Source organism: Balaenoptera borealis (genome assembly GCF_965194805.1).
Source record: "Balaenoptera borealis genome assembly, chromosome: 3".
Lineage (NCBI taxonomy): Eukaryota > Metazoa > Chordata > Mammalia > Artiodactyla > Balaenopteridae > Balaenoptera > Balaenoptera borealis.
This window is the reverse complement of record NC_138866.1, coordinates 114,693,356-114,719,427: the sequence shown is the minus strand read 5'-3', so window position 1 is coordinate 114,719,427 and position 26,072 is coordinate 114,693,356. Positions and strand designations below refer to the sequence as shown.

The window sequence follows — 26,072 nt, the reverse complement described above, 5'->3', positions numbered from 1 at the left end:
TTTCATGGTTTCATTGTTTTCACATTTTGCAGTCTCATCCATCTGGAATTTATTCTGCTCTATAGGGTGAGGTGAAAATGGAGCTATTCACTCTCCTCCCCTCCCCCCCTCCTCTATCTCCTTGTTTTCCCCAGCACCACTCTCTAAGCAAATCTTCCTTTCTAGGGGACTCTGTGAAGTGTAGCAGCCCCAGGCACTGGGCCGTCACCACCTGAAGACACACCCAGTCCTCCAGCAATACCTTTAACGTATATACACCAGGCACCAGGGCTCTCTGTCCCCCACTGGGGATACAGAAACCACCATAGCACCGTTACCACCCTCTAGCAGCTCACAAGCTAGAGAGAAAACAGGCCAATCAACAGACAAGGACGGACATCTGGGTGCTGTGTGTCTCAGCAGGCAGGGTTTACCTGGGCCAGGTGAAGGGATGGCTGTTAAGGGATGGGTCCCAGAGGAACCAACAGTGAGCTGGAGCATTGAGAAGTGAACATATTAAAGGACAAAAAAGCACCCAACAAACAGGTGACCCAAGGGGGCCTGGGTGGGAGAAGATGATTCCCACCATGCCATTTGTAACACATGTGTGTATCTCCTAATACATACATTAAACACTCATAAGGTTACTACTCTAAATGATAGGAAAGGAGTTTGACAATTAAGCACTGGAGCCGGTGAAGGGTATCTAGGAAGAGGGAACAGCATAAGCAAAGGCTTGGAGTCACAAATCAGTTTGGCCTATTTAGGGACCATTGTTGGTTCAGCCTCGGGAGGGTGAGGGGACCAAGAAGGGCCTGATACATCCCATAAGGGGCTTGGACTTTGATGGGCAGCCAACAGATGGCTTTAGGCAGAGGAATGACTTGCCAAACTGCATTTTAGGAAGATACATCTGGCCGCAGTGTAGAGAGGGGAACAAAAGGAGCTCCTGGAGGCCTGTGGAGGGACCCATTATGAGGCAGCTGTGGCAATGTCACAGAAAGATTATGATGTGCCAGAGCCATGGTGGTCTGGGGCTGCCCCTTCCAGCCTGGAGTCTGTCCTTGAACAAGTTCAGCCTGTGCCCACCTGGTCTTCAGTCACCATGAGATCCCACCCATGAAGGAGGATTCTGGGACTCCACAGCCCAGGCCCCAGACTCAGCGTGCTTGGCTTCTCTGGGGGTGAAGGTCAAGGATATAAAAACCACGGAGCCCAAAGGCAACCAGAGTCTGAAGCAAGAGCAATCTCAGTCGAACCCTAGCTCTATCCCTTACCTCCCGTGGGACCTTAGGCAAATTATTGAGCTCTTCCTAGCCTCATTCTTCCATATATGTAAAATGGGACAGCCATACCTATAAACAGTGGTAGTGTGAGAGTCCAGTGTGAGTATTCCATTAGACCGTGTATGTAAGGTCCTTACCTGTGGGAGAGGCTCAGTTTATGTCAGTACAACACCACTGCCCTAAAGAAGACAAGTGTTCTAAAACGAGAGCTTAGAAAAGGGCCTGCTTAACCCAAAGGAATGTCCAGGATTTCAGGCACAGGAAAGCAGGTGGCATCACAGCCGACAAACTACAGTTTATAAAAGAACACTGGCCCAGTTTCTGTGTCTGACGAGCCCTTTCCACTCTGCTTTCTTTCCATCCCAGCCCTCTATCAAGCCTTTATTCTCTCCTAAGTCACGTCTCAGACCACGTCAATACTCCCATCAGTACCTCTAGTTTTCCAAACCACTTTCCTGCTCCTGAGTTCATTGGTTCCTTGCAACCACTCTGTCAAAGCAGGCCTTAGACCCATTTCACAGATGAAGAAACTGAGACCATCCCCATATGGGGAGGAGGTGTTAGTGAGCCCCTTGGCTACTCCATGCTCCCCTAGTCTTCTTAGCCTCCCAAGCATGGTGTCCAGAGCCAGGGCACGGGCTGAGAGGCATGAAATGCTATGAGCCAGGGTCTGTGAGGCACATGAAAGAATCCCAGTGCCTTGGATGCGGGAAAGCTAGTGGGCACTGGAACAAGAATCAGATAGATCCAGTAACAACCCAGCACCACCAGTTGGCTGTGTGACCTTTAGGTGATCGCTTGACCTCTCAGAGCTTTTGCTTCTCATCTATAAAACAGGCATCATCCCACAGGCTTGATGGAGAAGGTGGCAAAAATCTCTTGTTCAAAGATGATTTTCAGTGGCTCTGTGTCCCCTCTCTCCCCAGCCATGGCACATTCCAGAAGAGGCTCACCTCAAAGGCCTTTGGCTTCTCCTGGTCACTTGAGAGCCCACCCCTGAAGCCTAGAAACTGTCACAGAAGGTGTTGGATGAAATTGCCTGCTCCCTAGAGGGGCACCCCTGGCATCTCCAGGCTCAGAATCAGACAGAATGGGATCCCAAATATACAAACTGACAATTCCTCAATTTAAAACCTTGCGTGGCTCAAGCTGGTTCTTCTTCCCTGTGAGTCGTGGCAGGGACACCCCTCAGCACACACAGCCAGGGCCTGGCAGAGATCCTGGCTGTGGGCCCGGATGGGGCCAAGTGGTCCCAAGTGTCAGACCTCAACCCCCTGGAGCCCCAGAGTGAGGAGAGCCTAGGAGCCAGCCAAGGCCTGTCACCAAGGCGCCACTCGGCTTTCTGGGGATCTGATGTGGGTTTTGACATGTATTGACATTCTATGTTGGGCAACACAAAGCAGGGGATTCTTAAAGAGTCAGAATAGTTGTCGTCAGGTCCAGACACAGCAACCATCCTCCCTCCATGGGTGGACGAGGAAAGGGAAGAGGGAGCAGGGGTGGGAGTGGGGGTCACCATTGCCAAAGGGTCTGCTTCCAATACACACACTTAGAAAGCACCGATATGCTGCCCATTTTAGACAATTTAAGGAACTTGGCCAACATTCTATGGCCTATGGAGAAGATTTTTTTCCCCTTCTCTACAAAAACTTACGAATAGATGCGTTTCTGTTGAAATGTTAAGGAAAGCACATCTTAGACTGCATGCATGTACGCAGTGTTGTTTATGTGTGCGTTTTTCTAGGCATTCCTAGAGCTCCATTTTGTTCACTGCTCAAAGATGAGAAATAGAAAGTGAAACTGTTACAAATAAACATTTCCAATTAATTTGCTGGTTCAAACAAAACTGACCTCAAAAAGCTGGCAATAAACACAGTATTTTAAAAATTCAACAAATGCTAAATGTGAATACAAGCAGGCCCTATTCTAACTGCTTTACAAATATAAACCCATTTAATTTCATCTTCTTAACTATCCTAGGAGGTGTCCATTCTAACAAATAAGGAAACTGAGGCTCAGAGACCTTAGGTAACTTACCCAAGGTCACTTAGCTGGAGGCAGAGCTGGGCCTAGAGCCCTGGGAGTTGCCTCCAAAGCTTGTGTGCTCAGCAGCCATGGAAAGTCAAGTTCAGAACTGCTGCCATTCATTAGCAGGATTGGGGGTGGGAGTGGGTAGGAACACCAGCTCTGGAACCAGAGAGATCTGGGTGGGAATCCTCCATCTGATACTTCCTAGCTGTGTGACCTTGGGCAACTTACTTAACTCCCCTGAGCCTCATCTATAAAACAGAAATAAGGATTAAATGAGATGATACAAAGTACGTAGTACATAACAAGTCCCTCAGTAAATGATAACTGTTATGATTATTGCTAAACAAAGTAAGGGTTCTGTTACTAGCAATTGTCTCAGCTCCTCTCAGCAGATCTAATAGCAAAGTCCACCCTAAATTTTGGAGTGAGCATCAGGGGCTCGCTAGAGCCCCTGGGCTCCCCCCAAAAAGCACCATCAAGCCATCTGGTTTAGACCTTTCATTTCTGAAGGGAAGTTAAAGCCCAGTAATTGGGGTCTCTCCCAGCATCACTCAGCCAGGTCTCCCACGGTGCCCCTAGGGAGTCCAAGGAGGTCGCATTCAAAACCATCTGTGTCCTCTACTCATCACATGAGCTCCCAGTCTCACAGTCAGAAATTCTAGGCATTTCATCTATACTCCACTAGCCTCGCTGTGACCTGCGTTGAAAACAGCAAGGCTGAGAGGCTGTTCCAGCCTTTATCCCGGCTGACAGTCAGCCTAGACTGGACACCCCCTTCCCCAGCATTCTCCACCAAACCCCCGACCAGGCCAAGGTGACACACAACTTCCCCTGGGTTATCCAGGTTGCCAGAAGTCAGCAAAGGCCTCACGATCCCAGGGTGAAGAATTGTAAAACTTTGCCTCCATATGCCTTTTATTAAAAAGCATAGGGAACACAACAATGAGAATGCACTTAATGCCACAGATCTGCACACTGAAAAATGGTTACAATGACAAATTTTATGTTATGTGTATTTTACCACAATAACACCACCGACAACGAAAGCATAGGGAAGATGAAAAAGTTCTAGGGATGGATGGTGGTGACAGTTGTACAACAATACAAATGTACTTAATGCCACTGAGTTGTACCCTTAAAAATGATTAGACTGGTCAATTTTATGCTATATATATATATATATATATATATATATATATATATATTTTTTTTTTTTTTTTTTTTTTTACCACAGTTAAAAACAAACAAAACCAAAAAATGATCTGTGCCCCTACCCTTCTTGCCTCTCGACTGCTTTGCTCAGGCTGATCCTGTCTTCACAGAAGCCTTTGCAGCATCTCTGAGAGATCAGCTCTGAAAGGAGCCCCAAGTCAAGGGTTTGGCCCCCATTGGCTACTGCCTTGCTGTGTGACCCTGGTCACCACCCTGACCTCTCTGAGCCTCAGTTCTATGACAGTGACGGAACTAGATGTCCTCTAAGGGCCCTCCCAGCTTAGCTGTTCTCTGAGTCTGTGTTCTAAATCATCAAAGGAACACGCCCCCTCCCAAATCAGGAATTCTTGCTACCACATCCCCAGGAGGGTAGAATAAGACTATAGGACCTGGGGCCTGAGGCTAGGGGAAGAGATGAGGGTTCTTAGGGGCCTGTAAGGAGAAGCCAGCTGGGGTTGTCATGGAGACATGTGATACTAATAAACACACCCCCCTCTGGATGACTGCTTGTTCCTTTAGAGTTTATAAAACACACCCACATCTTTTACCTCCATGACCCTTTCATTCCACAAACATCCAGGGAGCCTATCCTCTGTGCCCGGCACTGGGCTGGACCAGGGCCAGTGGGGCCAAAGGGACATAAGACATCTCTGGCTTCTAGGAGACTCCCAGGGAGGAGAGAGGGGACAGCGGCGTGGGCAGATCTTGGATTGGGCAGGAGGGAGCATGGGCAGGCTCTCTGTATCCTGAGAGCACAGGCAGTCACCAGAGAGGTCACTGTCACTCGGAGGACTGACAGATTTGACAGTGACACCCACACTGTCCGATTTGGGTGCAGACCATGACTCTGGGTGAACAGTGGGTTGGAGCGGGTGGGAGAGGGATGGAAGCCCAGCAAGAGGCCACAGCAGCTGTCAGGGGGAGGCCCTGGCGTCCCCAACGAGGGATGTCCCAGTGGGTCACTGACTCTATTCCTGCTGGGGAAACTGAGGTTCACACAGGTCAGCTGATGGCCCAAGGCAACAGCGACTTAGGAGATCTGGATTTGAGTCCTCATACCTGCTGAGAACCCAACCCAAGCTTTCTTCACCAACCTGAGCTACGTTCCAGGCCCCAAGATACTAGGGAGCACTTGCTGACAGCTTAATACTTGGCAGTTGTGAGTGCTTAACAGGCATTAATTCAGTTAATCCTCCTGACAACCCTTGGATGTAAACACTCTTATTGTGTTTTGGGTTTTTTTTTAAGATCTTTTTTTTTTTTGATGTGGACCATTTTTAAAGTCTTTATCGACTTTGTTACAATATTGCTTCTGTTTTTTTATGTTTTGGTTTTTTGGCCGCAAGGCATGTGGGATCTTAGCTCCCTGACCAGGGATCGAACCGCACTCCCTGCTTTGGAAGGCGAAGTCTCAACCACTGGACCGCCAGGGAAGTCCCAAATACTCTTACTGTTATTCCAATGAGGCAACTCAGGCACAGAGAGGTTAAGTATATAACTTGCCTCAGATCACCTATCTGGTAAATAGCAGAGTCTAGATTAGAACGGGCAGCTGCAGCCAGAGGCAGCCGGAACAACGAAGTCCCCTGAAATGTGTGTGTGGGATGGGAGCTTCCAGGACAGGTGGCGGGGGTATGGGGGGCGTTCACAGAGGTGAACAGAGGTGTGTGCATGCCCTTCAGAGCACTGGGGGAATCTATGCCCAGACACACAGGAAGCAGCCAGACCAGGAGTCTTGAGACACCGGTGTTAGGCTCAGCTCCGCCCTGTACTTGCTGTGTGACCTTGGGCTCCTCATAGTCCTCTCTGAGCCTTGGGTTTTCTCACCTGAAGCATGAACACAAGATCTCCAGGCACCCCCTCTCTCCCAGTTGTGCTTCCCTCACTCATAGATCCATATCTCCACAGCCCCTACCCCCAGACATTCCCAGAGACTACGCAGGGAAGGGACTGACATGGGGGTGGGCTGTGAAGCTGAGAGGAAGGAGCTATGGAGGGACTAAGGCCTCTCAAAGAATCTAGTCAATAGAAGGAAATCTATTCCCTCTCCGCCCTCACCCCAGGCCTGGGCTTGGGTTTGGGGGCAGTAAGCCCCACCCCCCTCGCTTCCCAGGGCCTGCAGGGACCAGGCTCCCACGACGCTCTCCAGAGACGGGGCCTTGTTTAGAAAGTGTCTTCTTTGGAGCCTGAGTCACTGGATCCCTGGGTGGTCTGGGGGAAACCACAGAGTTTCTGCCAGCACCACAACCGGGAAAGGGGGAGGACAGCAGGTCCTAGCGCCACTTGTGCCCTCAGCAACGAAGCCTGTTCTGTCTGGGACTTGGTTTCCCTATGTGAACTGAGGGGCTAGAACTGGCGTCTCAGACCCCCACAAAGAAAGGCAGCCACCAGGCCTTCTCCATAACACTCGAGGCCACCCAAGGACCTTAGGGAGGTCCCCAGCCTCAGGACAGGGCAGGCCTTGGAGCAAATTGCTGCAAGGTTGAGGCCCCTGGGCCCCCAGAGTTCAGCCCTTTAGGATCACAGACCGTTCCCAAGGGGCAGGCCCACTCCAGCAAAGCCAATCATAACCAGCACATGAGAGGACACCCAGCCAACATCTGAGACAGAGGTTTGTTCCTTTCCCCCCAGGGAGCTTGGGCAAATGACAGCATTTGTGTAAGCATCCATTCCTCCAACTGGAAAAGGAGAATGGCAGAGAACACCCCCACAGAGGTTCTTGTGAAGACAGGATGCATCAAAGTCACCTCACGAGTAGGAAGGACTCACAAACAGTGAGTTAGTGTCAGTTGTCACTGACTTGAAAAGAAGACAGATACAGTGACTCCTAGCCCATCCTCACACAGCACAGCACAGCTCTGCTCACCGCGCCCCAGGAGGACCAAGGCCTGCATAGTGGGGACAGCAGAAGGAGTAAGGCCTCCCGGGAAGCTTGGGTCTGAGGTTGGCAGAGTGGAGTGAAAGGGTCTGGGCTGGCTGGCCTGGGTATGGGGACAGAATTAGCAGGGGTGGGGAAGGAGTCCACTGGCATTTAACTTTGGGAAACCAAGTGAAATAGCGTAGTTCTTGGAGGATGTGGTGGCCATGATTGCCACCTCCTGGCAGTCACACTCCTGTGTGGTCCCCCCACCCCTACCCCCCAACACACTGTAGCAAGAATGGTTTGTGTGATCAACAGAATATGGCAGAAGTGATGGCAGGATGCTTTTGAGATAAGGTTAGGAAAGACAGCAGCTTCACACTTGGTCTCCCTCTTTTGGATCAGTTGCCACGTCATGAGTAGTCCAATGGAGAGGCCTACGTGGCCAGGAACTGAGGCCTCCAGCCAACAGCCACGTGAGCGAGCTTGGAAGTGGGTCCTCCAGCCCCAGTTAAGCCTCAGATGACTACAGCCCTGGCAGACAGCTTGATTGCAGCCTCACGAGACCCTGAACCAGATCCACCCAGCTAAACTGCTCCTGCATTCCTGAACACAGAAACTGTGTGATAATAAATGTGAGTTGTTTCAAGCTGCCAAGTTTTAGGATCATTTATTACGCAGCAACAGATAACACACAGGACTTCTCAGAGCGTTTAATAGGCTAATGTAAATCTCCAAGAAAGAAGATATACAATGTAACATTCCCCTAAGTTATTTGGCCAAGAAGGCCTTCTTTTTTTGAGTTTTCTCAAGAGAGGAAACTGATTTAATTGATATGGCTCTGGTTAACTTCTAACCTTGATCTGTCTCATGCGCTAGTCATTTACCCTTCCAGAACCTTAACTTTTCCCTTTTATAGAGTAGAAAGAAACCACCTGCCTTTGCATCAATCATGACTACAGTTCCAGATGGCCAGGTTCTGAGCTACTTGGTGGGGGGATGGGAGGGTAGCTTATCTAGGTCTTAAAAGGAGTTTCACCCTGGGGCTCAGGTGGCTTCTGTGAGGTGGTAGGTGGGTTCAAGACCCACCATCTCAGTCTTTCTTCCACAGGCCATTTCCCCAAAGTGGTGAGAATTAATGTTTTCTAGCTTGCAGACAGCTCAGAGATGAGAGGCATGGACCCAAGTCTTCCCCATCAGGCTGAGAATTCCTCTAGGCCAGAGCATGAGCCTCCCCCACAGACGGGAAGAGCTTACCTAGGATGGATGGCCCATGTACTCTCCCTCCTCCCCCTGAATCCTGTGGACACACTACAGCCATGGGTGGGAAGCAACAACAGAACCTTCTCTGGCCTTAAGAATAAACATACGTCCTTCCTCCCTTTTCAATGTAATTCCCTCTACTCTAACCGGTAAAAGATGGAAATCAAGTTTCGGGATGCCTGATGGGTCAGAAACCCACAGAAGCCCTGCATGTTCCTCTTTGTTAAAAAGAAGACAGTTTAAAAAAAAAAAAAAAAACTATAATGCGAATACTTTATTATCAACGAGTGACTGCTATTAGCTTTTTGTCTGGGCATTAATATTTCAAAAACCATACACCAAACCCAGGCTCTTCCACCTAGCTCTGCTGTATCATTTTCTTTAAAAAAAAAACAAACAACAACAACAACAACAAAAAACCATAAAGAAGAGGAAGGAGGAGAAGAAAGAAAATATATCTGTATTATAAGCCAAAGTGCGTCTTTCTTGTTTTGTCCATATACACACATTGCACCATACATAAATAATTACATTGTAAAAATGACTCCATAATTACAAGTATAATATATATTTCCATATAATATATAAAACTTTATATTAAATCTAGGTAGATGATATCTGGGGGGAGGGGTCGTCCGTGGGGGCTGTGTCTCTGGGCACGGGGCCCCCGTTGGCGGGGCGGGTGGCGGGCCGCTATCTGTGGTTGTTGAGGAGGATCTCAAGCCAGCAGGGGCAGGAGGTGATGAACTGCCGGGAGTAGCAGGGACCCCAGCCCTTGGCGAAGCTGATGCGGACGCTGTTGGGGTCGTAGGGGCCGTCGGCGGCGTCGGGCTCGGGCCCGTGCTGGAGCAGGCCGGAGCGCTCGAAGTCAAACACCTTGATGGAGTAGCCGGGGGGCACCTTGCGGACCACCAGGGCGCGGCCGCCGGGCGCGTCCAGCGTGGGGGAGTTGACGAAGATGGGGTGCTCGCCGCGGTTGTAGGCCCACACGCCGTCCGGCTCCTTGCTGAGCAGGATGCCGAAGCCGATCTTGCTGCGCGTGCGCCGCACCGACTCGCTGCGCTGCTCCAGGTTGAGCTGGCCCAGGCAGAAGCCGCTGCCCTGAGGTAGGTCGTAGAAGATGCTGACGGCCTGGTCATACACCGCGTAGAGGCGGCCCACCCGTGTCCGGTGCTCCCAGTAGGCCACGCTGCACCAGTGGCTCGGCTTGGTGGCATCCGGAGACATGCTGGCGTCTGCGGGGCAAGCACAGGGCACGCGGGTGTTATTCCAGGGCAGCGGAAGTGGCACTGCCGCCTGGCCGGTGGGGTTTGAGGGGGGTCTCTGGCGCCCAACAGACATGGGGAGCACTACTGCGGGCCAGGCCGTCCTCAGATTTAACCCACAGCAGGACCTCACCGTCCACCCCACCCCCAGACACACACGAAGGCAAGGCACCTACTGTGCCAGGTGCCCGTGGCTACCCAAACACGAACCACACCCGGCTCCTGCCTATAGAGTTTTACAAGCCAGCAGGAGAGGGACACACACCCACACACCCAAGGGAGGGACTGAATGGCGAGCACCTACGTTGTTCCGGGTGCCGTGCTCTGCACTCCTCGCTCTGCACGTGACTCACGGGGTCCTCCCTTAACCGTGAGGAGCCACCTTCTCATTTTACAGATGAGCATCCGAGCCTTGGCAGCCGCCAGCAGCCTGCCCGAGGCCACTCAGCTGGCGAGGGGCACCACCGGGATTTGAACCCGGTCAGTCCAGGCCTCAACCTGAACAGAGCGGGGTGAAGCTATCAGAGGGCATAAACCGCCCCTCAGAGGGGACTCAGGCATAGGAAGGCGTGGTGCGGTGGGCATTGTGGCCCCCAGGATCTCTTCCGGCCCAGAATCGGAATCGCGGCTGCCCGACGGCGCACAGCCTCAGCCTGGAGCGTCACGCAGGGTCTCCCAGTAACCCCCACCCCCGGCCCCTCAAGTTGGCTCTCTGGGCAGGAAGTGCAGCTTTTCACCAGAACTGTAGCCGCCTCTGGTGAGACGGAGAAGCAGAGGGTCTCTAAGTGCAAAAGGGAATCGCTCCTCAAGGGCTCGTTTGCCAGCGGCTCCTCTCCGGGCCTCAGTTTCCCCATAGGCGGCAAAGGGGTGGCCTGGATGATGGCTGGGATCCCTCCTCACTCCAGCTTGGGGCATCTCTACGTGTCCGCGTGAATTTAACAGTTTTCTGAGACCAGGCCTAATACCAGGTATAGGCAAGGGACCCATCTTGAAGGGCAGCCCCCTCCTCACTGCGCTCGGGTGTGGCCGGCTTCTCAGATGCTGAAGCGTTTTGACATCTGGTCTCTCCTTCGAGCTCAGGGCTCTGACAAGCAGGTGGGCACCCGTGACTGCCCGGTGGGGTTATGTGTTTCCACACAGGCCCCTGGCTGCGGTTTTTGCAGAGGGAGAAGGTCTGCTGGAGGCCTGATGAGGACACACTGAGGCCCTTTATGGCTCGGCTTCTCCAAAAGAAACAGATCAAAGTCCAATCAAACCTGAGGGAGAAAGCACTGCCAACAACTTCACTCAGGAGCCTGGGTGAGGTCACTTCTGTCTGCCTTCAGCCCAGCCCCGCCTAGAAGCCCCAGAGCAGCTGGGTGACGGGGCTCCTGACATTCTCTTATGTGCTGGGAGGCCCACCTAGCAGGAAAATGTCCACCTGAGGGGCCGCCTGTGGGCTGCCTGCTCTGCTGTGGCCTGGGGCTGGGCACAGTCCCAAAGGGCATGCCCCTTGCCCTCATCGATCCATCCGTCCAGCACGGGTCTGAGAGTTTCCAAGAGCCAGGAGAGCAGCACCATCCCAGCCTGGCCGTGAAACTCCAACACCGACCTTCTCACCGAGCAACAAGAACTCCATTAGTGCACTAGGCACAGAGAGGCGGGGAAGCAAAGAAGCTATGCCTGGAGAATGTCGGGTGACAAGACAGACAACAGGCATCCCTGAGTGCCTTCCACGAGCCAGGCGCCTTCTTCGCAACGGCCTTGGTTGCACCTGTTATCACCCCAGTTCACAGGTGTGGTAACTGAGGCCCAGGGAGGTGCCATAACCGGTCAAGGGCACACACCAGTGAGTGCTGGAGCCAGCATCAGTGCCAGGCCACACTCCCGAGGGGAGCTCTTCTCCATACTCCGGGCAGACACCCTCCAAAACCCATGCACCAAGCAAATGCCCCCCTTCTCGAAACCTCACCCCGTCTGTAACCATGACTGCTCTCGTGGTCTGTGAGTCCTAGAGGTGCTCACCCACAAGCCGGTGAGTCACTGCCCGACCCAGAAACGAAAGGTCTTCATTCCCTGAAGACTCACCCAGTCCCACTGAGTGAGGGAGTACTGCCATCCCCTCTACAGATAAGCTCAGAGAGGGCCACCCTAGTCATAAAGTGGCAGCTCTGCCCCAGGAGGGAGCCACTCTGTTGCAAAAGACAAAGAAACAGTTTAACAGTCAGGGAGTGGGGGTAATGGGATTGAGGGGGAGTGGGGTAATTGCTCCTAAAAGGCTTTCCATTCAAGGCCAAGTGGGCCTTCCTGTCCCCCTCCTCTCAGTACCTCCCACCCCAGCCGAGCCAAATGCGCCCTCACCTTCCACCCCCATCTCATCAACACCTGTGTCCCTGGCCTTGCCCCAGTCAGCGCTCCTCGCAGGGGGATGGGACCCTGTGAGTGGGGATGAACCCCACCCCCTCACCGCCCCGCCCCAGAGCTGCCCTAGGGTCCAGCCTGCCCCATCCGTGGCGCTCAGGGACACTGCCTGGGCCAGGCCTCACTTTCCGCAGCCTCTTTGCTTGAGCAGACTGGGTAACAACTCATCAGGCCTGGGCTCCAGGTCTTCCAAATTCCAGGGGATGGACTGCCGCCTCTGAGAAGCCCTCTCTGACCTCTCCCTCCTGTGCGCCTAGAGCCTTAAATGCAGTCCCTCCCTTGGCCTGAGCAGATGTCTGTGCCCCTGGCTGGCCTCAACTCTCAAGGAGGAAGGGGTGGGTCTTAGTCCTTTCTGCATCTGTCCCAAGTCTGCATGTATCCCCAGGGTGCTCTTGGAACACCTGCAAGGGAAGAAGGAAGGAAATAAAACAGATCCCAAGTGTTGGCACACTGCCCTCACCCCTACCCCCGCCCCCCGGAATCCTGCCCAGCAGGTGGGGCCAATGCCCTCAGGCCCAAGGGGGTGCTGGGCAAGGACTAGGGTCTCAGGTCTGATCCTGAGACAGCAGGCCGGCAGGTGAGCCCATCACCATGCTTGGGGCCTCCCCATCCCCACCTAGCTCTTAGGGTCTCTGGGCTCCAGAGCTGGAGGGTTCCCCCCCACATCATCTCATCCAGGGAGCCCCGATGCTTTGGGCTTTCATAAACCAATACACTGTTTAATGGAGGAGTTGGGAATGTCATAAGGTTACCACGGTTTTACTTTGTCACATACAGACTTATTAAAAACCCCAAGACCATCTACTATCACTAGCACAAAAGAAAGTAATTTGATACTCACAAAATAGGTAGGACCTAAATCAGAAAATTTTAAATTAACACATTTAGATTATAAGAAATTTTCTTATTTCTTTCACCATGGGCCAATGAAAACTTAGTCCTGAGGCTGGCCTGCGGGAACCATCAATTGAGTCCAATGTCCTTGTGCCTACAAGATGGCACCTCCGGGGGTATCGGGTGACTTGCCTAAGGACACACAGCAGTGGGTGGCAGAAGTGGGACCAGAACTAGAGACCCCAGATTCTAACCTAATGCTTGTCACATGATCCAAAAGGTTTCCTAGTGAGACAGACCTAAGCTCTCACCACTGACTGGATATGTGGCCATGAACAAGCCACTGAATGTCCCCAAGGCTCAGTCTCCCCATTTGTAAAACGGACTTATTCATAACTGAGCGCCTCATTTACACAGTCCATCTTTGGATTTTCTGGCAACTCTGGCAGCAGATCAATTGGGAGCAGAAAGAAGCAGCTGTCTGTCTATCCGTCCCAGCGCTGGCCTAACCCTTCCAAGGCCAGGGCTCCTTAGGGGTGTCGCGGGTCACGACCCAGAGTCACCAGCATGGGAAGTTACAATAGGACAATGGACGGCAATGCCCTTTGCAAGCGGTAAAGCACTTAACAAATGTTAAGGTTTAGCTCCCAGCCCGGTACCTGAGATGCAAGGAGATGCTCAGTAAGCGAAGGAACGAAGGGTGAAGCAACGAATAACTGAACGCGGGGGACACAGATGAGTGCTCCTGGAGTCCTATTTACACACACACACACACGTGTATTCCGATCTCACGCTGTGTGTTCAGAACAAGCTGACCTGCCCTCTGCGAGAAGGCAGGCACCCCCAAACCCAGGGTCACCTCCCCACTCCTCACAGACACAGAGCCCCACCTGACCCACCACACCTCTCGTCTGCGGCCTGGGCTGCCACTCAGGCCGCGAGGGGACAGTCTCTTGCAGAAGATCCTTTGCTTCTCGTGGCTCCAGGGCTGTGGTCCCGCCATCAGCCTAATTAGGAACCAGCTCCTTAATTGCAAATAAATACCGCGGAGTCAGACCCGAGTGAACAACATCAAAGATGACCGCGCTCTGACCGAAACTCCTGCTCGCTACCCCCTGCTCAAGGCCTGGCCTAGTTCCCAGCCAGACTCTGGGTCCCAGCTGGAAGGGTTCCAGGGGGAGGGGGAGAGGCGAGGCGCGGTCTGGCGCGATGTCTGGGGCAGATCTGGCGGAGCGGCACCAGGCCGGGGGTCAGGCGGCCTGCAGCCCGGTGTCCAGCCTCCTGGCCCTGATCAGGCAGGCCATCTCCCTTCTCCTGGCCTCAGTCTTCCCTTCTGAACAATGAGCTCTACATTTCTGTGATTTCATGCATGTTCACAGCAGCTCTACTCGTAATCACCCAAACTAGGAAAGCAGCTCAGATGTCCATCAACAGGAGCATGGATGTTATGGACTAGATGTTTGCGTGTGCCCCCCCGCCCCAAATTCACGTTGGAAATCTTAACCCCCAATGTGACAGCATTAGAAGGTAGGGTCTTTGGGAAGTGATTAGGTCATGAACGGGATTAGTGCCCTTTAAAAGAGACCCCGGAGAGCTCCCTCATTCCACCCTGTGAGGACATAGCAAGAATACAGCCATTTAGGAACCAGGAAATGGCTCTCACTAGACACCAGATCTACCAGCCCCTTGATCTTGGACTTCCCAGACTCCAGAACTGTGAGAAATAAATATGCATTATTTAAGCCACCAATTTATGGTACCGTTATTATAGCAGCCCAAACAGACTATGATAATGGACAGGCAAAAATAAGGCTCATCCATACAGTGGAATACGACACACCAATAAAAACGAACAAACTACTGAAACACACCACAATGTGGGTGAATCTCAGATGCATCCGGCTGAGTGAAAGAAGCCAGACACAGAAGACGTGTTGTTTGTTTCCATTGATATGAAATTCTTGAGTAGATAAAACTAACCTACAATGACAGAAATCAGAACAGGGATTACTTCTGGGGAGTGGGGATGAGGGAACTTTCTTGGGTGCTGGAAATGTTTGATATCTTGATTGGTACAGTGGGAACCTGGGTGTACACATTGTCAAAAATCATAACCTATGCACTAGAGAGCTGTGCATTTCATTGTACGTATGGTGCCTTGAAAGAATTACAACGAAGATAGTGGAAATGTGCTGCTAGGCCAGCCCTCTGTGGCCATCCTGGAGTGGTCCCAGCAGGGCTCCCAGGTGGCCCAAGGGACAAGCCCTGTGTTTCCAGGCTGGACAGGGGCGGCCTGGCCGCCCAGTGGCACCCACATTCCTGCCACCAGAGGGTGGTGATGCCTGCGGCGGGCAGGAGGAGACTGGCCTGACAGTAGGTCCTCTCCCCTGCACTGAAGCCGGCCCCTCCGATGGCTGGCGTTCCTTCCTCTTGGCCCCTCTGCCCAGCAAGGGTGCTTCGAGCCCAACGTGTAATTCTGTCGGGGTGCTGGGGCACCAAGGGGGCCAACTGCGTCTGGGGGAGGCAGGGAGAGCTGAAATCCCAAGAAAGCCTTTAACTTCTTCGAATCAGCAGTTTTTTGTCAAAACAAAGGGCAGGAACGTTCCCGTGTGCTCCCCCGTGGGCCGCACGCTCCAAAAGCCTGAGCACACGCAATGCAGCTTGTTTTCCTTGTGATTCCCCCCTTTCCACTGGGCCAGACCGCCTTGGACTCACCCATCCTGGGAGGCAAACCAGAGACATGCCCAGATTAAAGTCTACGATCCCTTAGACTAAGGAAGCTGGATGTGGAGGCTCAGAGCATTCGCAGGAAGCTGGACCCTGAGTCCCCCGGTCTCCAGGGCCTGGCTGGGCCGCTCATGCTCCTCCGTGTTCAAAGCTTTTGCTGCTGCTGCACACCTCCTTGGGCCTTAGCAGCCTCCCTGCCTCTCCTGGGGCTGGCCCAGCCACACCTCAATGAGCGATGAAACATGGGAAGACCCCATCGAGAGCTGGGAAGGGAGACTCAGAGACTCAGAGAAGTTAAGTGACTTGCCCAGGGTCACCCAGCAAGTTGGTGGCAGAGCCAGAGAGGAGCCTAGGGCTGGCTTTTCCAATCCCCTTTGCACAGGGCCCCACTGGGGCCTCCTACCCTTCTGGAAAACTCCTTTCTTCTGTCCCATGTCATGCCTGTGGCTTTAAGTTCCCATCCAACCAGCAGCTTTTTCATCTGAGGCTCCCAGGCCTGGGAGTAATTACGTGGCCCTGCATCTGGTTAACCTAACACCCCTTTAAAAGCCTTGTTTGCCCATTAGATAAGTAGTTTTTGTTATCAAACTAAAGAGGGAAAAAGAAGTTTCCACTTAACCTTCCTTTGTCATTTTAAGCTACAGAAATGGCTTCAGGTTTTGCAACAAGTCCAGAGATACAGCATTAATTAGAAGCTCTTTTTTTTTTTTTCTTTGTTAAGGGAGGGGGAGACCAGTCCTTTATCCACTGGGATCCGGCAGTAAAAGCAGAGAAGGAATGTGCACAGGGCCATGTTAATGGTCAACAGCTTAGAACAAGCCTCTCCGCTGAACGCTTTCCAAAAGCAGGGCCCAGCTGACAGGAGTTTCCTCTTATTCGCTCCCACCCGCCCCTCCCCACCCCCACCTCAGCTCCAGCACCTTTGGCCCCTGGAGGAAGCCAGGCTTCCAAGAGGAAGTTCCTAATCGGTCATTACATCACGGGCGGTCTAGCCACCGCCACTGCCTGCACGGGGTCCACCTTGGGGGCTCTTTCAGCCGCTGGTCTCTGGGGCCAAGGACTGTGCTTTGCCACCACTTTCCAGAGAGTCGACCAGCCGCTCTGCTCTGTGTGTGTGTGCGCGTGTTGTGTGTGGTGCAAAAGAATGACAGCAAGGGGAGGAGGGAGGCCAGGAAATGCGTGATCCATGTGGCCAAAATTCATGATTCTGCAGATGCAAAACCTGAGGCCCAAAGAGGGAAGGGAACTTGCCAAGGTTACAGGGAAAATTCGCAATACAGTGGCTAGGACCAGTTGGGTGTCTCCTGCACAGGGCCCAGAAGCCAAGCTGCCTGCATGTGAATCTCAGCTCTGCCACTCAATAGTGGTGAAATCTTGGGTAAGTGACTTCACCCCCTGGGCCTCAGTTTCCTAATCTGTAAAATGGGGATGCAATCAGAAGTTACTGCCTCGGGCTGCTGGGATTAATTTCAAGTGCATTGAATAATGCCTGGTTCAAAATAAGCACTCCATAAGTAACAGCTATTATTTTTCACTAGTATTATTACCACCATCTTATCTCTATATGTTATTTGTATAAATTATTTAATAGATTGATTCAGCCTGTATAGTTCATAAGGATATTCATATTAGGTGATAATAATACCTGCAATGTGCCAATGGAATTGAGAATCAAGGGGAAATAAGAGGAGGAGTACTAGTAGTAGTAGTAATAATAACAATAAAATAAGCCAGCCAGTAGTAGTAGTAGTAATAATAGTAATGATGATGATTTACCAGCCAACATTTAATGAACCTTTACCAAATGCCAAGCGGAGTATGAAGCAGTATCTCAACATACTGTTAATCCTCTCAGTAATTCCCATTTTAAGATGCAGCTGAGGCCTGAATGTCAGGTAGTGTGTCCACAGTCCTCAGCTAGGAAGTTGCAAAGCTGGGATTCAAGCTCACATCTATCTAGAGACAGGGGACTTTGCATTACTCTCTCATGGTTGCAACCCATGGGCTGCAAACCTCCAGAGGCCTGCCGGGTAATGGCACAGGGGCTGTGCTGTAATAACCCACCCGTGTCCACTCCAAGCTGGCACGTGGAGACTCTATAAAGACTGGATGTTAAAAGTGGCCCTTGGATGTGGCAATGTGGGCACCCCACCACACGCTGCCCACCTTCTGCGAAGACTGGAGGTTTTCAGAAACCATGCCATATAACAGCTATCTATGGTCCCCTATGCAGCCCTGCAAACACATACACTTTTTTGGTTTTTAAGTACAGTTTCTCCCATGCACTCCCACCACCCCTCCTCAACACAACGAGCATTTTCTAAATGCACTGCAATGACGAAGGGTGACCTTGGGAAAGGGCTGCTGACCTTGGCTGAGAAACTGGAGTGTGGGAGCTGCCGGGTGCTCTGTGCTCTGCACCAGGAAGCAGAATCACCTCCATTCTCAGAGGACAGACCCCAGGGACAGAGGCCACGCAGCAATGCAGCACAGGAACCCTGACTGACGGCCTCTGAGCCCAGCTCCACCCTGCTGTGCCCTTCGTGCTGCCTCATCTGCTCTTTTGGGGAGTCCATGGAACCCCCGCCCTGAGGGGTTTAGAGGGATGTGAGTATAAGGATAGTGTAGTCAGTGGCCGCCCAGCTGAGTCGTAACTGGCCTTCTCTAGAGAGAGGCCTGCTGGGCCCAGCAGGAAGGCCTTTCTTCTGCCCTTGGCGCCCTGACCCCAGCCTGCTCGGCCCCAGGTCTCTGGTTGAACAAAGTGGCGGCCTGGGCTGAGGTGGGTAAGGTTTCCATTCATCTATCTTGTGCAGTAGTCAAACAGATCCTGAAAAGACGAACTCCTCTTGCAACCCTGACATAAAACAAGCTTTCACCTGGGCCCTAATACACACAGGCCTGCTCAGAGTCTCCTCCACAGGTAGTTTCCCTGGCACCTACCAGGACCTATGACTTCTATCAGCATCCTTCTCGCCCTGCCTCCCTGGCAAGATTGTTCCAGGTTCCCCGGGCCCAGTGGGCAGTGGCTTTTCTCCCCAGACCTCGGTGCTCTGTGGTCCAAGCTCCCTTCTTAAAAACACTCTGCAGGCAGCTCCAGCTTCTGAGAGCCACACTGAGGCGGCCATCAGATCACTCTCCATCAGAGCTGAGCATTCAGACTCTACCCCAGAAACACTGGTGTGCCGGCCTTGCCTGGCCCTATGCTCCTAAAGGAAAGCCCAACACCCTAAGCCAGAAAAGACAAGGTCCAAGGAGGCAGGGCAGGGGAACCACTCAGACTTCTAACAGGGAACCAAGTCTGGGTGGGAGAATTCTGGTTCCCTGTGCCCTGGAGGGAAGGACGGTGAAAAGCATCTGTCTGCGAGGGGAGGGGAGAGCCGGCGATAAGCGGCTTATAAAATCAGCCCCACATTTTCCAGAAGGAACCAGTTTCTGCGGCAAAAGCCTCTGAACTTTGCTCCCATTCCAGGTCTTCTTTTGTTTTATCACAAAGTCAGACTCTGAGTGTGTTTGTTTGTTTTCTTAGCCAGAGACCCCCTGGGATGGGAAAGCCTGGCTTTTCATATTGCCCCTGGAAAGATTCTAAAAACACACTGTGCACGATAATGAAGCTGGGTACCTCAGTCCCCAGGAAAGAGAATGCGGTTGTGAGAAGGGAAGGGGCCCCCCAGTCCTCCCTGGCTGCGGGTCTGCCCTGCCGATGGCCGAACTCCTGAATTCACACAAGAACCAGGCCCCTGGTTGCTCTTCCGGGTTCCTGTCTTGGCGGAGTGTGGGTTTTCCCACCTTAGGCTTCAAGTGCCAAAGTTCACTGACTCAGCCCAACCTTGACTTCCCTGTTGAAGAAAATCGGCCCTTTGGGGGTTCAGATGGGGACAGCCTGGGCGTGTGTCAGAGGTGCGTTGGGGGCCGCAATCTGTGGCAGTTGGCGGTGTGCTTCAAGGAAGCCCATTTGGGGGTACTTTCCTGCCCTGCAGGCTACCAGAGCTGGGGGAATTCAGGACACCTCCATTTCTCTTCTATTTCCCAAATACAATTTGAGTTTTATTGGCAAACCTCCTGCCTTAAACTTCTACTTGGACCCAATGTAAAGCCATAAAAGCAAAGTACCTTAAAACTGCCCTCAATCAGCCTGTCTCAGCAGCTCTGCGGGGCAGGAACCTGCCCTGGTGCAGAAACATCCCAGGGGGTAATCAGGGGAGGCACCCCTGCTACTGGGATCCCTTAGTTCCCGGTGCTTTGAACACCCCACTCTGTGTGTACTTTGTCCATCCCACTCTCTCTTGATCTGGAAGACTCCCTGAGACCACAGGCAGCAGAGAGGTGAACTAGTGCAGATCTTAACAGCTGGGTTACTGTGGGCAGGTGACCACGTCTCTGAGGGCCGGGACCAGCTACAGAATTTGGGGGGCCCAGTGCAAAGTGAAAATGCAGGGCTCCTTGTTCAAAAAGTATTCAGAATTTCAGTGGCGAAAGCATAGCCTTAAACTGAGCTGAGGCCCCTTCTGAGCACAGGCCCTGAGTGGGGCACACACTGGACACCCATGAAGCCAGCATAACAACTCACTCAAAGGGGTCAAGGGCGGGGGGCAGGTTCATGACGGGCCTAACAACGGTAACTGGCACTTGATGAACATGAGTTTCCTCCTCCCTTCCCCAAAGTTTGTCAGACTCTTACTCAACCATCAAGACCCCGATGTCACCTCCTTTGAAAAGTCTTACTCAGTCCCTGGGTCTGAACTGCACGGCCCCCCTCCTCCATGACACTCTTTGATGCCATCATCAGGAGGGCGTGTGTCTCCACCGCACCCACCTGCAAGCTGGCTGGCCTGGCATGAGGCGTCACTCATCTCTGCCCCTCCTCCCCTGAGACCTGGCACCCTGCCACCGGACCAGGGCACTGTCAACAATGGGCGCTGAATGGAATTTCACATCCAAGAGCTGGGAGGGCACTTGGGAAATCATCGGGTTTTCCCCAGGTCTGAAAAAAATGCAGCAGCTGTACCGTTCCCATTGAACAGATGACACCACTGAGGCTCAGAAGCCAGGACACTGAGCGGGGGAGGGAGAAGCAGCATCCCTACTTGCTGATCCTCATGATGCAGCCCCACCAATGGAATGCCAGATGAGCTCGCTATGTGCCACACTTGTTTCAGTGGCTCAAAAAAAAAAAATCGCCTAAAGCCTACAGTTGTCTGGCAATGGGGGTGGATTTAATTTCTCAGACTTGCTAAGTCTATGAGGGTGAATGGAACAGGGAGCATAGCTGTCAATGGAACAGCCAAAGAATAGGATGGGGAGCTGGTTTTCGTATTTGCAAAGCTCTCAAAAATAAGCCTCATCTAACACCAGCCTGGTGTCGTTTACCAACGAGCCAGTATCGTGTGACCTTTGCAAGTCGAATACACCTCCCTTATTTACATTAAAGATGCACTTTGGGATAAACACCCCCAAATTAAAGTCCCCGGGTGGGGGCATTCAAATTAAATCCTTGCATTAAATCCTTCCCTTAAAAATATCCTTTCGTAACACAAAGGTATATGATCCACACCTCTTCAGTGAACACAGGGTCCTACATACTGGATTTTCTTAAAGTGAGGGTTCCCTGGATCACACACATTTCTGGAACAAACAAGAGTGCTTTATAATAAGCAAAAAGCTAATATTGACTGGAGAGACCATTAAGCCCCCATTAAATACTAATACCTGCTGTAAAGAGCACAGTAACATGAGTTTTAAAGGTTCCCTGCAAAAATGCTGCAAGATGACCTAGGGCTTGGCAGAAGCTCGCCCCTGCAAGCCGGCCTCCTGTCTGTGGTTGTGCCACTGAGTGAAACTGAAGCAGCTGAAGCTGCTCGGCACCATCTGTGCCCAAGCTCCAAGCTGCCTGCAAAGGGACGGCTTGTTTGATGCGGGGCTAGAGGTGCAGAGAAGGGAGCACGCCAGCCGGTCCGTCCATCACATCAAGCCAGCGGGTGGACACAGCCCCACAGCCTTGCGCCCCATGCCTCAGCCCCAAGTCCAGGACCCGTTTCCAAAGCAGAAGGAGGCCAAGCTTGGTTCTCACAGCCCCACAGCCTTGCGCCCCATGCCTCAGCCCCAAGTCCAGGACCCGTTTCCAAAGCAGAAGGAGGCCAAGCTTGGTTCTCACAGCCCCTGTAGCCCAAGCCGAGAAGGTGGCTCTACCCCCATTGATAGTGATGGTGGAATACTGTTTCTAACTGTGGAGGGTTTTCCAATTCTCCAAGCCCATTCAAGCCCATTTTAGGTTATGGAATATAAAGCTCAGACAGAATGGGTGACTGCCCACAGGGGGTTAACGAGGAAGGAGGACCAGGGCTCATCCACGTCTTCGGAGGCCAAAGGTGCTCCTTCCACTGTCCGCGCAGTGCCCCACCCCCGCTCACCCCCGGCCAGGCATCTTGGGAAAATGAGTCACCAGCTCAGTAACAGTTTCTCAGAGTAATTCTTTAGTCTGTGTCCAGGTACACATGGGCACACGCTGCACGACTCAAGTCAATGCAGCAATAATGTGAGCGCAACTGTCACAACTGTCAACCGTGCTTCTGTTTGGTCTGCTATTCCCAAGGCTAACTTTTCAGCCAAGAGGGGCAACAAGGCTTGTTTGCCATGATCCAATTCATAATCCTTAATTGTCTTCTAGGAAAGACAAGGGGACCAGGGAGACCTATGGACAGAACCCAACCGATGGCAATGTCCAAGTGCCTTCTAGAACTGCCTGCTCCTCCTGAGGGCTGTTTGCAGCCACAGGGACCTGTGTGATAAGGGGAGGAAGGAGTGCCTTTCCTGAATCATGGGGAAGCCTGAAGGGGCTCTTGGGGAAGGGAACTGAATAATCGTGTCTACCTTAGCAAGCAGCACACACCTGGCACACATGGGGTCAGCAAACATTAGCAGAGCTTTACTAAGTAATGATCCTGCCATCGCTGGGTCGCTACTGAGGCGTCTCCCGTCAGCCTATGGGAATCTGGCTGCTATTGGCCACTGTCCATCCACATACCCCGTCTCATTTAACCCTGAGAACAATCCTAGGAGGTGGGTAGAATCTTACAGAGAAGGAAATGGAGGTTAAGTCCCCTGCCCAAGGTCACAAAGCCAATTAGCTAGAATTTGAACCCAGGGGAGCCAGACTCCACACCCACTCTTCCTTCCATCCCTCTTTGCAGAGTGTGACCCAAGGGGCACTCAATTTCTAGCCTATACTAGTTCCACCAGATAGTGCAGTCTCTCTCCCGGCCATCTCCTCCACTTGAGACCTGTACCTCCTCCGCCGCAGCTGGTGCCTGCCCCACTGCGCCCCGCCCCCGGCCCCCCGCACCTCTACTGCCTCCCTTCCCCGTGGGCACAAATGGCCCTGCAGGCCACCAATGTCTGCTTTCCTGGAGCACATGCCCAAGTTGGGCCCACTAAGGAGGACCTGAAGTAATTCAGCCCATAAATCATGGCCATTGTGAATTTCCCTTTTCGCCACAGGCCAAGTCAAACTCTTCCTTCCCCCACTGTAGTTAACCACTCTTGGTTCACTGTATCTCTCGCGGCTGGCTCTGCCTGGCCGGGGGCCAGCACTCAATTATTAATTAATCTGGGAGGCGCAGGTTGCATTCTTGGCCACCTAACCACTTCCTCCTCGGTCAGGAACTCACAGGCCAGGCCCTTTTAGTTACATCAAGCGTCTCACAACATCCCAGCCCTATCTTGTGGCCATAGCTGCCAAGAAAGGACGCTTAAAACCAGAGTTAAAAATAACAGCAGAAAACCCAAACACCCAGAAGTCCCCTTTCCCAACTCCATCCCACAGCGCCAGCCCTACCTGTGTGCAAAAGCAAAGCGTGCCTCAGTTGCTCAGGTGTGAAATGGGACCACATCCCCTCCCATAACACGCAAGCCGCTGCGTGTGTGTGTGTGGGGGGGGGGGGGGGGAAGGGGGTAGCTGGGGAGTCCTCCCCTCTGAGAATTCTCACTAGCCAGAAAGAGAGACACCAAGACTTAAAACGAAGCTAAGAGGCAATTCAGAGGCTGGGCAGGGGAAGGTGCTGCCGCTGACTTCACCTGCTCGCTTTATCCTCACTGGATGAAGAAAACTGATAGGCAGCTGGGTGAGCAGAGGGCAGGAGAGGCTACAGCCGAGTTCAGGTTTATTCAAGTGGTTCAGGCGACTTTGGGCGTGAGGAAGAGGATGGAAGTGTGAGCCTCTCTTTGTCTGGGTCAAGTCTTTGGGAGGTCTTTGCATGGACAAACACCCCATGAAATGTGGGGATCAAACAGAGCAAGGTGACCAACCCTGGTGTGAAAGGTAGCCCCCTGTGACAGTGAGGCCCAATTATGAAATCAGACCACGGCTCTCCTGAGATCAGTGCCGAAGCCTTGGGCCAAGTGGGACCGTGAATTCCTGATTAGAAGTAATGCTGAAGGGTTGACGCCAATGCTACTGGGATGAACGTCAAAGGTAAGCTGTAAGACCGGTGAAAGACAAACACGATAGAGGGACACAACATATCAGGTCATAAAAAGGGATAAACATCTGTTGTTGCTGGAAATTGCTGTCAAGTATCCTTTGGTCACCTCCTCTTCTCCATCCCCCACTGGCCCCATACACACCCCACAGTATGTCAACCTCACCCGCAGTGTCCCAGTCAAGCTCTGGGGACTCAATCCCTTAGGGTGTAGTCTAGGAAAGCTCTTTGAAATCTCATGCTTTCTACTCCATGACATGTCTGCTTCCGATCAGATAAGACAAACGATTTGTCCCCCAAGCCTTCCTATAACATTGACATTCTGGGGAGGAAGGGACACTTTTGGCTTCCCTTACCCTGAGCACTGAGGCTCTTGGTTAAAGCATGCAAGATAAATTATCATGCACATACATAAAGTACCATTCATTAGGACCCATAAATCCAGAGTTTGTAATAATTCCGAAAGCAGCTGGGTTGAAGTTGAAAAAAAAAAGTTTTGATAAACAAATGCAAAATATAAATAAGGTTCAGGAGAACTGTTTATCCTACTAGCACTGTATAAACAACTGGCATACCAATTACAAATCACTCTTATCTGTGCGCTAAAGCAGATCTCCGAATGACCTCTAACGGGAAACATTATCCGGTCAGCATCACCGTCTATGGTATTCGAACATCACAAAATTTGCTTTCTAGACAGTAACCTTTCCAATCAGCCACCGTCCAATCGCCTGAATTGGCGAGTCCCTGAGTGGTCAGTGTTCCCTTTCTGTGCAACTGGAAAGGAGGCCACTTGGGCAACTGTACCTCCAGCACCCCCAGGTCCCTCAGCAGCCGTCCAGGAAGGAGAGGTAGCCCTTGGCTCCCGTAGGCCAACATGCCACCCAGTTATTTCCGTGCCCATCTGAAAGAAGCAGCGTTTCCTAGGGCATATGGCCAGGGGACCCAGCCAACTGGGGCGTTTCCACGTGAGAGAGGGTGGGGAGGGGCCCCACCCGGGAGGGGCCCCACCCCATGTGGAAACCCCTCAGGCGTCAACTGCAGTAGGGGAACTTGGGATGTTTACAGCCTCCTTGGTGATGTCTAATGAGCCAGGCCCCATGTTTTCTCCCTGGGAGGAAGCACATTTCACCTCCGGGGGCGGGCTGGGGTGTCACTGATGTTTTCTGAGAAGCAGGCAAGGTGAGGGGACCGCAGATTCAGCGCAGGGAGTCTGGGATGGCAGGAAGAGGCACGGGCAAGGCCGGGAAGCCGTCAAGCTGAGAGGGTGTGTTGGCCCTGGCCCGGGAGGACAGACTGTGAGGCCCCAGAGAGGCGGGCAGAGGGCCAAGCTGGAAATACCGGGGGCTGCTCCAGCTCGAGGAGATGGCCCTGCCAAGTCGGGGAGGCGGCACTGTCAGGCGAAAGGCAGATTCCGGCCAGGCGGGTCCGCAAGGCCACTGAGTCAGGAGCAGCCGCCTGTGTCTCTGGGCACGTGGGGGCTGGAGCTGTGCCAAGGAGACCCAGAGCCGCCAGCCTCCCCGGGTACCCCTGTCCCGGCGCTACCCCGGAGCCCGCCCGCCTGCGGAGCCCAGAGGAAGGCAGAGCCCCTCCGAGTGGCACTGACCTCAGGCTCAGCCTCGAGGTCGGAAGATGGTCCTTCTCCCTGCACCTTCCACCTCCTAGTTCCAGAGCTGCCCAGCAGAGCCCCACTCCCACCCCGAGACCACCGCTCTGCGGCTCCTGCCCTCTGCGCATTCCA

At 52.6% G+C, this 26,072-nt stretch overlaps 1 protein-coding gene across 3 annotated transcripts in view; it reads right to left on the bottom strand.

The window, feature by feature from the left end:
- SMAD6 (SMAD family member 6) overlaps window positions 1–26,072 on the bottom strand; it is an 86,671-nt gene that overhangs the window by 4,924 nt on the left and 55,675 nt on the right. For 2 of the 3 annotated variants that reach the window (XM_082383364.1, XM_082383365.1), the window contains exon 4: window positions 9,019–9,866. The exons of the other annotated variant lie outside the window; for it this stretch is intronic. In XM_082383364.1, coding sequence (XP_082239490.1) covers window positions 9,325–9,866 — 542 coding nt within the window. In that variant the 3' untranslated portion in view covers window positions 9,019–9,324. Of the gene's footprint in view, window positions 1–9,018; window positions 9,867–26,072 lie in introns of those variants that run through there. 3 annotated transcript variants of the gene reach the window in all.